Here is a 13,352-nt window from a genome sequence, read left to right as displayed (position 1 = left end):
AAGCTTATTGTAGATTTTAATCTTTTCTTATGTTCATCTGTTTTTTTTTCCTAAATTTCTAACATGAAGGAAAATAAATGAAATCTTCGAAAAAGAAGAAATGAGAATTGCTACTTATTTCTTCTTTTGTATTCGTTCATCTTAGGAGACTTGCCCAGGCTTTTTTTCGTATGTGCTGTTTCTCTCCCAAGCAGCCTTTCCTTCTCGCCTGAAGCCTGTTTTCTCTGTCTTAGCAGGGAAGTTCATGAGTTTGTATGACTAGGACCTAAAGATAAATGCATTACTGTAGCTGACTTTGATTCTCCTTATTTTTTAAATTTGGTAACCTCGGTTCATAGGTGGATTCTTGCATGTATTTTGCTGCAAGCTGATGCATACGGTCTTTGTATTTGCAGACGAGGTTAGGGGTCAATGGAGATGACTGTGTTGAGGTGCATGGGAGGCTTTAGGAAATATGAAAAAGAGTATGGTAGAGTTTGTAGGCTGAATCACGTACAAGAGATATTAATCAATTGAAAGCCATTCATTAACACTTCTCAGGCCACAGCTCCTAGATCTTATTGCAGATTAAAGTCCCAATGTATTTAAAATGTTTTCCATTGATCCATTGGCCATTAAGATTTATGTTCACACTGCGTGTCATCATAGGGATCTTAGCCACCACTGTCCGAAGAAATACCTCGTAATTCTTTTGTTCTTAAACAGATTTCTGAATTTTCAAAAATTGTTCCCTTTCCCAAATCCCCATCCCCTTTTTCTTTTCACAATTGAAAAAGTTTCTTCATCCTAACTTTCTAAGACTATCAGGGAAAGAAATCCTCCAACTATCATGAGATATTAAAGAAGATAGGGTCAAATCAAATGCCTTGGGAGTTTTGTGTAGTGTGAGAAAACGAGGAATAATTTTGTTTGTTTCTTTTCCCATCTAATATTTTTAGGTACAAGCCTATGCAGAAGGTGGATGGGGTTGCAGATGGTTTCACAGGAAGTGGTCAACAGACTGGCACATCTGTTGAGCAAACTGTAATAGCCCAAAGTCAACATCATCAACAGTTTTTAGGTATGTTAAGGTGTAATGCATAGTCTAGTTGCTATTAGGATGTTGAAAACAAGAGAACAATAGTAATGTTTTCTCCAAGTGCTATGTCTATTACAGATGTGAATTACACAGAAACACTTTTGTGTGTGTGTGTGTGTGTGTGTGTGTGTGTGTGTGCGCTGAAACTCTGCATACCATGGGATAGTTCTAGACCATTTCTACTTCCTCATGTTTACTAGAGCTTCTTTCAAAAAATCTCAAGCTGTGTAGGAGTTCTAAAGGCATGGGAATTGAAGGCTCATAGCTATGAAATTGTCTTGCGGAATTTGAATTAATTGGGCTTTCGTGATCAAAGTTGTGTTGTGTTTACTTTCGGTAGTTACCTTCACGTGCCCACAAGAATTCTCATTTCCTGTGTATAAAGTTGCAAATGCATAATCTCAGGTTAGAAAAAAAGAAATTCCTATGAGCTTTTAAAAAGTAAGTTATTCCTTTAAATTGATCACAGTATATCCTAATTTTGTAATTTTGTAGATGGTATACGTGTTGCTTGTCATTTAAAGAGTGAGGAGTGGAATTTGAGCATTCTGCGTATTCTGGTCATAGCTACCAGTGCAAAAAATGGCACTGTAATGGACAACTCTTCTAGAGATGAACATGCATAGCTTCCGCACAACAGATCAAGATAAATAGAAGCTATCAAAGAGTGCGCATGTGTCTGTGTTTTGTGTGCACATATTTGTCTATGCGCACTTTCTGACAAAAACTAAAAAAGACTCTCAAGTCAGCTTGAAAACATGATGGCAGCGTTTCCCAAACTGGAGTCCTCATGTATACTCTTTAGAGCCTTGAGCTCCCAAGGAGGGTTTTAACTTTTTTATTTTGTGTTTTTATTTCAATTCGAATCTATAAAGAGATAATAAAAGCCTATTCTGGATTATCTAGAAAAGGAGAATGAATACTGTTCTGCAGTTTTAGTTGACACATTTGTATTTGACTTTATGGTAGAGCAGGCATCATGGTCCCAAGCTCACGAGAAAAAAACAGGGAGAGACTTACTATGTAAATTACATAAATGATGTAATTCATCCCAAGGGAAGGCTAAATGATGTCCCGGTGCTCTGTGTGGAGGAAAGTTCCACAGCTCGTTTGAATACAGAAGAGTAATGGAACCAGCCACCAAGAAGTACAAATTGGTATAGGCCTGCCAGGCTCAAAAGATCTGGGCCACAGCAGTCAATACCATATTCATGTTGCAAGAGGTAATTTAGTTACAGGACATCAGCATCATCCATCATATCAAATTCATGTTGTTAAGTTTAATGTGATTTTTGTAGTTTTATTTGGATTCATTCCGTAGCTTTTTTGGTTTATGATGATATGAGAAGTATGAGCATAACGAGTGTAAAGCTAGGTTTATTTTTTTCTATTCTTAAGTAATGTAATAACAAAATAACTAAAATTGATACCGGCAGCTCGAGATATTTTCCTTTTAATAGGGGCCCTATGTTGAGAGACATTACAGTTTGTTACTTCCAGTATAATTGTAGTGAAAATTTAGTTCCTCCACAGTTTTTACATTCCTCCTCTATTCTTTTGTACTGAGGATGTTGCTACATTTTGTTTGAAAAATACTACTATGAAAAGTTCTTAATTGTTGGACCCCTGGCCTTTACATTTTCTTCCTTTCTTAGTCTATCTCATATTTCCCCTCATTAATCTGTAATTGGCACAATCCACAATAGTGTGTTTTTTTTCTTTTCTGTTGTGTTGTCATGGCAACAGATGCATCTCGAGCACTTCCAGAGTTTGGAGAAGTTGAAATCTCTTCTCTGCCAGATGGTACTACCTTTGAGGATATCAAGTCACTGCAGAGTCTTTATCGAGAGCACTGTGAGGTAAGTTTTTTCAAACACAGTAGGAATGCATGCTACTGCATTCCTGCATTCTGTAGTTCTTTTGCCAGACAACTTGCTACAACAAAATAACCCAACTTATTCCTAGAGGACAGGGGAAGTCAGTTCACACGTCTTTGAACACTGAGAAGTTCATCGTTCTTGTCTCAGACCAAAGATAGGAGGGATGCAGGAAAGGGAGAAAACATTTTACTGCCCATCTTCTTAGAGTCTCCTAATCAGAATCCTTAGACACGGCAGTTCCACTTCTAGATACATACTCTAGAAAATATGTAATATGGGTGAAGACATTATGTGTACAAGAGAACTTGTTGCGTTATTGTCTTTAGTGCAAAAGATTGGTTGTAGCTTCCACATCTAAAAGGGAACGGAGTAAATAAAGCATGGTCCAATCTCTAGAGTGGAATACTATGCAGCCATTAAAAAGAACAGACCCTTCTAGGTGTACTCATGTGGAATAAGTTACAGGATTTATTTTTAAGGGAAAAGCAAGGCGTGAAACAGCGTGTATCATATACTATCATGTGAGTGAAAAAGAACGCGTATGCAAATCTCTCCAGCAGAAAGAACAAAATGTCAGTGTATAAATGGTGGTTATCTTTGTGAAGGAAACTGGGTGACTGGGAGTCGGCGGAAAAGAACTAATTTTTCAATATCCCTTTTAACCTTTTGAATTTTACACTGTAACTGTATTTCTATCAAAAATATTTTCTGGAGAAGTGCCTTGCTGGGTCAGAAGAGTATGAGACTTTTGAGCTCGCGATCATGAATTCAAGCCCCACATTGCGTGTGGCAATAAATAAATAAGTAAACTTTTAAAAAGAGGAAAAAGGAAAAGATATGTTCTAGAAATGTTTAATGAAGCATTTTAGATGTTCCTTCCAGGGATTTTTGAGGTTCTAGTTTTGTTTTTGTGGTTAATTAAAGTTTCTCTTGGTATTTTCCATCCCTGCTTCTACTCCTTTTTCTGAGTACTCACCACCAGAATTGGCTCATTGTCTCCAGGAGGTGAACTCTCTCCAAGCCAGCGTTTTAATATACTTGCAGCTCACCTGGAGGAAAGGACATAACGGATTGCAAAAAGAATTTTCTTAAGTGCCTCTCCTTTTGAAAGAGGAGTCAGTTTAGAATTTAAGTAGCTTTATTCCGGGGCTATTTGTGATCTGCTTAGGAGTAAAAGATATTCCTTGGGGTTTCATGGGCAGTCGTCCTGACTGCTGACAATGCAGTATGCAGTGAGAAGTCTCAGCTCATAGCATTCACAGATTTTTTTTCCCACTCCAGAAATACAAACTGCTTGAGTGAATCTGAATGCTTGTCAAGGGTGCTAGATTATTAACAACCAAGGGCAAGTTCTCTCTTTATTAACAAACCATGTGCCAAAAGTGTTTTTCAACACGTCCTGCCAGTTCGTTCCCAACATTTCTTGGAATGATGAAAGACCCTTAATACGCATCTCTCTTTGATTACTGTGCTTCTCCCAACATTAGAGATTTTCTGGATGAGCCTTATGTATTTCGAAAAAAAATTCCTTCTTTGCACATGAATATCATGTATATTCAATAAAGATTTATATAAAGATTCTCTAAGCAATTCCTCATGTCTCTGTGTTCAGGTAAATCTTGCTTTAAGCAAACCAACCTACACAGATATAATATGGCTTTGTTTAAGTTTCATTTGTCAAAAATATAGATAGGAGCAGGGTTTATTTATATTACTAAAGAATGTCCAGTAAGCTTATTCTAAGTGGAAAACTCTACCAATAAGATGAAAGATAAAATTATCTTTTGGATTACAAAAATTTCATTAGCATACCAACATTCAGGAATAGTCTATATGAAGAGATACGGATGTGTATGGTAATCAGTCTTTGTGGGAAATGGCAGTCCACAGAGTCCACAGAATGATCCCCACTTATGTCAGAGTTACCAGCATTCATGCCATCTCTTGTGAGGCATGAAAAAGAAATTCCAATCATATGAAAAAGAAGAATTCCAATTATTTTTTTCATGTCAAACTATCAAACTTTTGAAGTACAGGTGTTTAGTCTCATATCCCATCCTGTAAATAGTCACTTGCCCTAAGCCAGTACAATAAGGATTATTTAAAAATACATTTGCCTATATATTTTAGTCTGAACATATTTGAAAGTAGGTGGACAAATGGTAAAATGTTTTATTCATTTGTAAAAATGTCTCAAGTGAGGCTGATGTGAATGTCCTTTTCAAAAGAATTATTTGAGATTGTTTAATTTAGAGAGATACCGAATATAAGATGCACTGAATTCTTTCCTTGCCTCATTTTGCCATATTCTGTACAGTTTATGTTTTTAAGAAAGATTAATATACCTATTTTGCCTGTTTTTTGGAATTCTCACAATTTGCTTATCAAAGCTGTTTTATAAGTATCACTAGTTTTTTTATGGAAGGCACAAGTAGAAATTTCTACACAAGTTGCTGCAACAGTAATTGGTTTTATTTTTAAAAAAGCTTAGCTTTCTTATAGCAATCTCAGAGATATGTAGGTATTATATATGATATTAATAGTTGTTTTATTAATAGATATCTCTTGGAATGTGCCTAAGGTACAACTGAGAAAGCAGTATAATAATTTGCCTCTTGGTACCTGGGTGGTGCAGTCGGTTGAGCATCCGACTCTTGGTTTTGGCTCAGGTCGTGGTCTCAGGGTCCTGAGGATCCAGCCCTGGGTCTGGCTCCATGCTCAGCACGGAGTCTGCTAAAGTTTCTCTCTCATTCCTCTTCTGCCCCTCCCTGTGCTCGCTCACTCATGCTCTCTCGCTCTCTCCCTCAAAATAAATAAATATATCTTTAAAAAAATAATAGTTTGCCCCTTGAGAATGTTTTTGCATGGGAGGAGGGACATCTGTCTGCCTTTTACTTTCAAGGCTTACACTTCCATTTCTTTTGTTCCTAATATCAAAGGGTGAGGAGTGTGTTAATTAACATACTCCCAAACATATTTTGCTTAATGTTTGACGTGGTCTCAGAGTGTGTTTATATAGATGATCAGTTATTCTCTGTATCATACAGAGGGCCAGAGACCCACCCGGGTTTCACACTCTAGAATTGTGAAGTTACAGTTTCCTCTTTTTGCCTCAAATACCCAGATTGACTCTCTTGCTTGCCCCCTGTGGTCCCCTTGCTTCTAGGAATTTTGTAGATCTTGCTGAGGCTGTTTTACCTGTCCTTCTTCCCCGTGCTGACGACACCAAACACATTATGCTGATGACTTCTGTCTTTTATGCTCAAAATAATCACAGAATCACATGTTCTTTGCACAAACAAGTTATTCTTTGGTTTTCTGACTGCTTTTATCTGAAGACGAATTTATAAACTAATTGCGATGGCAGGGTGAAATTAAATATGATCATCAAAATTTAATGAAGGGGGCAAATTTTAGCATCATCAAAAAAAGTGTCATTGATGCAGCTGGGAAATGGTTCGAGGAGATAAAATGAAGGAGAAGGAGATGAGGGCCCTGCCCCCAAGGTTAGAAGAGGGGATAGTCTTAAAGCTGCTCTCTAAAGGGAGGGAGCAGAGGTAGGATTGAAGTGAAGGCATCGCTTGACCAAAGAGGTACCCTTTTTCTGCGCAGACGGACACTGTCCTCTGAAGGCCAGCCCCACTGTGGTTCGTGCCCCAGCCTCTGGTTGCCTGGGAACACAATGGAATCATGGTCAGCAGCCCCAGGACAGGCTCAGTTAGCCTTGACTCTTGTCTGCCCCACCCAGCCAGCTCCACACGCTTCACTTCTGCCCTCTTTGACGGCCATGGGCTCACCTGGCCCCCTGTGGCCTTTGGGTCTAAGAAGGCGAAGAGTGGCCACAGTCGTGGAGGCAGAAGGAAGCAGTGTGGGAAGGAGTGGAAGAAAAGCAAGAGAAGACAACGAATGGGGAGGAAGGGAAGTAAGCGAGAAAAAAGAGAGAGGGGTAATGCAAGGATATGAGGCCGTGATGGGGAGAATACACGTCCTCCCGGTAGTCTTCCCCGAGTTACGCTCTCCCTGCCTGAGCTCTTCGGGTTTGCGGACTTCCATTGGCAAAATGTCCTCCGGTTTCACCGTGTAACTTCCGCGCACCCCCAGGCGTCCTCACCGTTCTCTTCCCGAAGCGTGACGCGCGCCTCACACCTCCCCGACGGGAGCCTTCTAAGGTAACACTGATGACTGTTTTGGTTTTTTAGGCAATCTTGGACGTTGTTGTGAATCTTCAGTTTAGCCTGATAGAAAAACTGTGGCAAACATTCTGGCGCTATTCTCCCTCGACTCCGACTGACGGCACTACCATCACCGAATCAAGGTCAGAATCAATATGCTTTTCCAATTCATTTTCATGGCTGAGTAGATGTCACAGCTAATAAATTAGAGATATGTATACCAGTTGTGAACCTTACCCGATAACATTAAATGAAGAGATTGAGATGAACCACAAACTGCTCTCTTGAGGTTTCAGTGTGTGTGTTGTGGCTCCCATTTTGATTGATTCGGGGGACTGTGGTCGAGCTGTTTCATCCTCATGGAATGAGTATCATATCTGCCTTTCATACCGTCAGAAAGTGTTAACGTGCATAGGCAGCTCTGGGGGAGTGTTATATATATCCAGCCATGTGGCACCGATGCAATGGTGGTATCGTTCTAACCTCAGTGATATTTGATAAACTAAAACTATTTTTAAAGTCCATTTTCTTTTTTATCCTCATTTGCCATCTATTCATTTGCTACATTTATTCACACCAGCAATCTGAGTGAAATAGAAAGTCGACTTCCGAAAGCAAAGCTGATAACTCTGTGCAAACATGAGTCTATCCTGAAATGGATGTGTAACTGTGACCATGGGATGTACCAGGCTTTGGTGGAGATTCTCATCCCCGACGTGCTTAGACCTATTCCTAGTAAGTTAAATGCAGACAAGTACGGATGCTTTTGTTCTCATACATTCCACCCAAGTAGTTTGGGAAAGTGACGTTGCAATCTAGGGTGATTCTAATCTCATTTAGATTTGCCAATAAAAAGACAAAAAACAAAAACCATGCAACACAAGAGTATTGCATGAAAGCAGCCTAGAGCAAAACTGTAGGGAACAGGGAAAAAAAAAAAAGGATCTGTTCTCCAATCATTCATTTTCTTTTCGTTAGAAAAGACAACCTATAGGTGTGACAGTAACGAATTGCAAGAACACTCCCAGGCCAGGCAACCTTGTAAAAATTATTCTACCCGAGGACACAGTTTCCTTCATAAAGCCAAAAGTTTTTGAAATCTGTAATTGCTAGACCAGCCTCTTTCATGGTTGCTTTTGATTTGAAAGGAATTTATCTTGGTTTCCACTGAAGTTGAATTTCTATATAAAAGCATTTACTTTGTCCCGTCCATCATGTTGCGAACCACAAATGCAGTTTCCATTAACAGTAATGGTTAACTGGCATTGTGAGCGAAAAATCTATATATAACTACACGAGCATTGTATTCCCACCGTGAAGCAAATAGGAATTACATAGATAAGTTAGATGATTTTTTTTCAGCGATGGTGTTGATTAAACTACCTTGTAGCCAACAAAGCTATTTTCTGCAAGTGTCAATAGAAATGCTATTATGGATGCTTGTGTCCGAGGCAGTTGAAAAGATTTTATGCCAACATCTTTATGAGCACATACTAGTGACCTTAACTTTTAAAGAAGTGGGACAGAATTTCCACTCTGCAGTGACATTAATAAGGTAAAAGCAGTCTCGTAGCTCGTGAAATTGGCAACCGTGTACTTTAAGTGCACCATTCACCGGTGATTTATGTTAAATCATAACAAAATATGAAGGAGGGAGTTAGTAGAAGAAAAGGTGAAGATTTGTATGTTTATGCTTTCTTTTTTCTCAGTATGATTAACAACAGTGGAAGATATGAGTGCTTTCATATGTTTCCCACCATCTTGAAATATATGCTTAGCCACTCATTTACATATAATATCAATGGGCACGCATACACGTCTCTAGAAATAAGTTTAAAAGAAAAAGAAATCCACTGTCACTGTCTCACATTTTTATAAGTTGGCAATATTTTCCACTCTCTCTACACCATGTTTCCTGACTGACAATTGATTAAAAGTGATGTTGTCATGGAAAATTTCCATGTGTAAATTCTCTACCGATGTATGTTCCAGAGTCTCGAATTTCCTTGTTTTTGTCTTGCTCCCTCTGCTCTGAGTGATAAGAGAAGTTGCATAGGGCTGACTCCTTAGCCTGTGACATCTTTGCCCCCCCCGCCCACCCCCGCCAGCACCGTTTCTCTCATGAGATACAAGAAGAGAGGTCGGTGAGCTCTTCCTTGTTTGAGGCGAATCAACAACATCAACCTTCTTTAAACAATTCTGAAGTCTTTTGCTTCTGTTAGCACCACAGGACTTGTGAGGTCAACAGTTCCCTAACCTAAATCATGTATCCATTTTAGCCGACTCTCAGCCTCATAATTTTAAGTGCACAATACCCTTGACCTTTCTTTCTTTCTTTCTTTTTTTTTGCAAGTTTTGATTCGAAAACCAATTTATTCTGTCAAGAAGTCTATCTGTACATTTAGCAGACAACTCAAATTCAGGAATTTTCAGATGACCATAGTTTTAGAGTTTCTATGAAATTACAAGGTACATTAATGTGCTAGCCTACAAAGTACATTTGGAAAGTTAATTCTGATTCTATAACAAGACCTAACAAAATAAAGCTTAAAATATAGCTTAAATAGCTATCTTCTGATCGTGTGCATTTTAATATTAATCACAAGCAGGTTGAGACAAGTTAGCTGTGGAATAGTTTTAAATTTTAAACCATCCATTCATGAGAAAAAGTTGTCAGAGTCAATCTGCACAATTTGATCCGACACGAATTCCTATAGAGAGAGCAAACTTAATTTTATTTTTAAAAATTATATTTTCCTGGCTACTAGTACTTCACTCTACCATTTACTGTCCAGATGGGATTCCTTTTTTTAGCCAAAAAAAGTCTGCATATCACACTAATTTGAAGTCAGCTTGAAGCTACTATATTCTAAAATACATTTATCTGAAAACGAAAAACAGTTAAGTGTAAGAATTGTATAAAAACTCAACTGGTAACACTTATGTACAATTATGAGTATACGTAAAGGTGGCCGCAAATGTCATTTAGTACAAGAAAGTACGGTCATTTGATATAAAAAAAATCTTTTTATCTTATAATCTTCCCAGCATCAAATTTGTCTAGATAAAACAAGACCCATACTCAATATTTTTTTAAAGTAAGTTCTCTTAGTTCTTGGTTTTTTTATGCAGATCAAATAATTATTATATATTAATAGTAGAAAACAGATAGCCAAGTTGAATTTTGAAAAGAATTTTCCTGAGTTTCAAAAAGGGTCGTTAAATTTTTTTTCACTCTTTTTCATTTCCATTCATGCCTGCCCTCCATGGTTCTAGTACATAAGACAGCAGAAAAATATTTTTCTTTCTTTTTTTCTTTTTTGGCTCAAGTGGGAAGCTTTGGAAATTTCACAAGATTAGTTCTCAAGAAATTTCCAACTCAGCGTTTCCAGTAGATGATTGTCATGGTTAAGAGTCAATACTTCTTGAGTGTTTTTCCTAATCAAAACTTAGTCATTTCAACCTCTCTTCTGTCATTTGACCAGTTAAAGAAATGATCAAAAAAGCAGTTGTTTTTAGGATTGGGATAGTAAAATTTGTATCTTTCGCAAGCAACTTGAGCAAGCTAAATTATTTCTAACCCTGTGTTACCAAAAGTAATAGAGAAGCGTGTCAGACTCATTTGAGCACGGGAAGAAAAACCAAGAAATTTAATCCCAGCATCAACATTAATATTCTTGGGAGCTTTGGAGAAAAACGTTAACTTCCGGGTTTCTTGTAAGGAGACTCCAAATTATAATGCCTACCACATTAGAGGGAACCCACAGAGCTTGATTTCATGTTGTGGGTGTTTCAAACACTTACCTATTAAATGTCTGAAACTGCTCCCTACCCTGTGGAGCCTTGGGTACAGATGAAGCAAAATACTGTTGACTGAATTACTTGTTGAACAAGTGAAGAATTCTGTTTTTATTATACAGCCATCTCAGGAGGCAGGTCCCTTCTTGGAAAATACTTGGAGTCATTCCTGATAACTGTTGATGCTTCTAGTCATTTTCTGACCACCATAAAAGCTACTCTCGTGGGGCCTAGTCCTCTTTCAGATCTTAACAGATAGGTGAAGAATATGGAATGGAATATTATAGGAATATCTTCAGAATATTGGTCTCTTGGACAGCAATTTTATCACACTGATCTTTTATCTCTACCTACCAAGTGAAATGGAGAATAGTTGTCCAAAATTTTCAAGTCAGGCAATTTTAATTTTTACCTTACTTTTCAATAAGAGTAAGAGATAACTAATTAATATGTTCTAGCACAAATAGGTGTGTAGAGAAAGGGAGAAAGCTTTGCATTGTTTTCTTTTTAACTAAAGAAAGGAAAATAGATTTAGAGCTTGAAAAAGCAGGATGAAGAATTCATAAAGAAAATATTTAGCCCTTGAGCATAAAGTTGCTAACAAAAAGAGTGTTTTGTCTAAGGTAGAAAATTCCATAAGTATATTCACAACTGGTATATGTTGCTGTAAGCAAAAATGTTTGAATGTTTTCATTTCCCAACAAAGTGTCATAAATATCTGGGAACAAAACAACTTTAAAAGGAAAAAAAAAAAAAGCCCAAAATACAATTCTTGGATGCTTTCAAAGTTAGGAATTATGTTAAAAAAAAAAAAGTCTCATTAATGAGGACAGTATAAGATCTGTGCTATTTCAGATGTCATGCATGCATGTTTTCTCTTCTCCTGGAATAAAGATTAATGTCCTTTGGTGTCCTTTTCGTTCTGCTTTTATTCTTCAACATTTAGGTGCCTTGACCCAAGCCATTCGAAATTTTGCAAAAAGCCTTGAAGGTTGGCTTTCCAATGCCATGAACAATATCCCACAGAGAATGATACAAACCAAGGTAAGTTTGTATGTGTTTGATTTTTCTTCTGTTTTTAGGAAACTGTTCTGAGCTATGAATTTTAGATCTGTCCTATTAAATGGTATCATGTACAATGTTGGTATCAGAATATATTGAACTTTTCAAACCGATTTTTTTATTTGTGCTTTATAACCATGTAATCAATACTTGCACAAGAGATGTTATTTGATAATGCTCCTTTTGAAGATACTAGAGAAGCATTTTAATTGTGGTGTATTTATAAACCCTTTTCCAAAGTATATATTTCAGATTGCTTAATTTCAAAAATGAAAAAGAATAGCCCAGAATGTTCAAATAGTTTTCACTTGAGGGAGTTCTAGATTTTTTTTTAACTCCTGAACTATACTTATAATGTGAAACGTTCATGTAAATTAATATCCTTTTGATTTTCAGGATTTTTTTTTAAACACAGGAGAATGCTTTTGTGAATCGGGAGTCATTTCTTAAAGTGAGCAGTTATCTCATAATTGATCAGTGTTTATCAGGAATGTGGATTGTTTAGGTATAGATATGAATTGTGATCTCCACTTTGTCCCCTGCTCCCCTTGTTACTTTAGGTTAATTTGTGAACATATCCTATGGCAAGATCGGACTGATTCTGTGTAAACTTTGTACCAAAAATTACATTCCTGGCTTTTTCTCAGTGACTATGTCCACTGTCAGACTTTAGCCATACACCTTGTCTTTCAGTTTAGGGACACAGTTGATAGGTTTAAGTTCTTGTAGCTGACAAGTTTTTTTGGGAACACAAGTCGCTCCCAGTTCCTTCACTTTGATTTAAGATTTGCAGTAACACTTTCCAAAACATACAGAAAAAAACAAACAAACAAAGAAATAAAACATACAGAAGGAACATTTCATTGATATGCCCACCTTAGATTGATGCTCCAAAACTATGCTGTCAGTGCCGTACGGAGAGCCACAGTGGCTATTTAAATTTGAATTTGAAATTTAAATTAAATGAAAATTTTAGTTCTTCAGCCACACCAGCTAGCTATGTTTCAAGTGTACCACAGCTCCATGTGGCCAGTGGCTACCATATGTGGCAGCACATATATAGAGTATGACCATGATTGCAGTGGCAGCACATATATAGAGTATGACCATGATTGCAGAAAGTTCTAGAGTGTCACATTGAAGTGGGCAAAGAAAGGAGGTACTGTTTGGTTATGATGGTTATAGGAATGCTTTCCAATTTGCAAAGTCAGTCATATTCACATTAATACTTCAAACAGCTAAAAGCACCTTCCTTCCCAGTATTATTGAAGTGAATGTAGTAGCAATCTAACTGCAATATTGGCCAATTTCACTGGTCCCCAGAGTTGATTTGGATGATCTACTTTGGGGGAAGGTGTCTTC

The 13,352-nt window shown here is 37.4% G+C and overlaps 1 protein-coding gene across 15 annotated transcripts in view; it reads left to right on the top strand.

The window, feature by feature from the left end:
• RFX3 (regulatory factor X3) overlaps window positions 1–13,352 on the top strand; it is a 280,896-nt gene that overhangs the window by 221,616 nt on the left and 45,928 nt on the right. For all 15 annotated transcript variants that reach the window (XM_025891586.2, XM_073878138.1, XM_073878140.1 and 12 more), the window contains 5 exons: window positions 939–1,060; window positions 2,825–2,937; window positions 7,158–7,273; window positions 7,711–7,865; window positions 11,875–11,972. In XM_025891586.2, the coding sequence (XP_025747371.1) occupies window positions 939–1,060; window positions 2,825–2,937; window positions 7,158–7,273; window positions 7,711–7,865; window positions 11,875–11,972 (604 nt within the window). The remainder of the gene's footprint in view (window positions 1–938; window positions 1,061–2,824; window positions 2,938–7,157; window positions 7,274–7,710; window positions 7,866–11,874; window positions 11,973–13,352) is intronic.

Source organism: Callorhinus ursinus, unplaced genomic scaffold (assembly GCF_003265705.2).
Source record: "Callorhinus ursinus isolate GAN/ISIS: 27379988/994484 unplaced genomic scaffold, GSC_fseal_2.0 scaffold28, whole genome shotgun sequence".
Lineage (NCBI taxonomy): Eukaryota > Metazoa > Chordata > Mammalia > Carnivora > Otariidae > Callorhinus > Callorhinus ursinus.
This window is presented reverse-complemented; position numbering and strand designations above follow the sequence as displayed.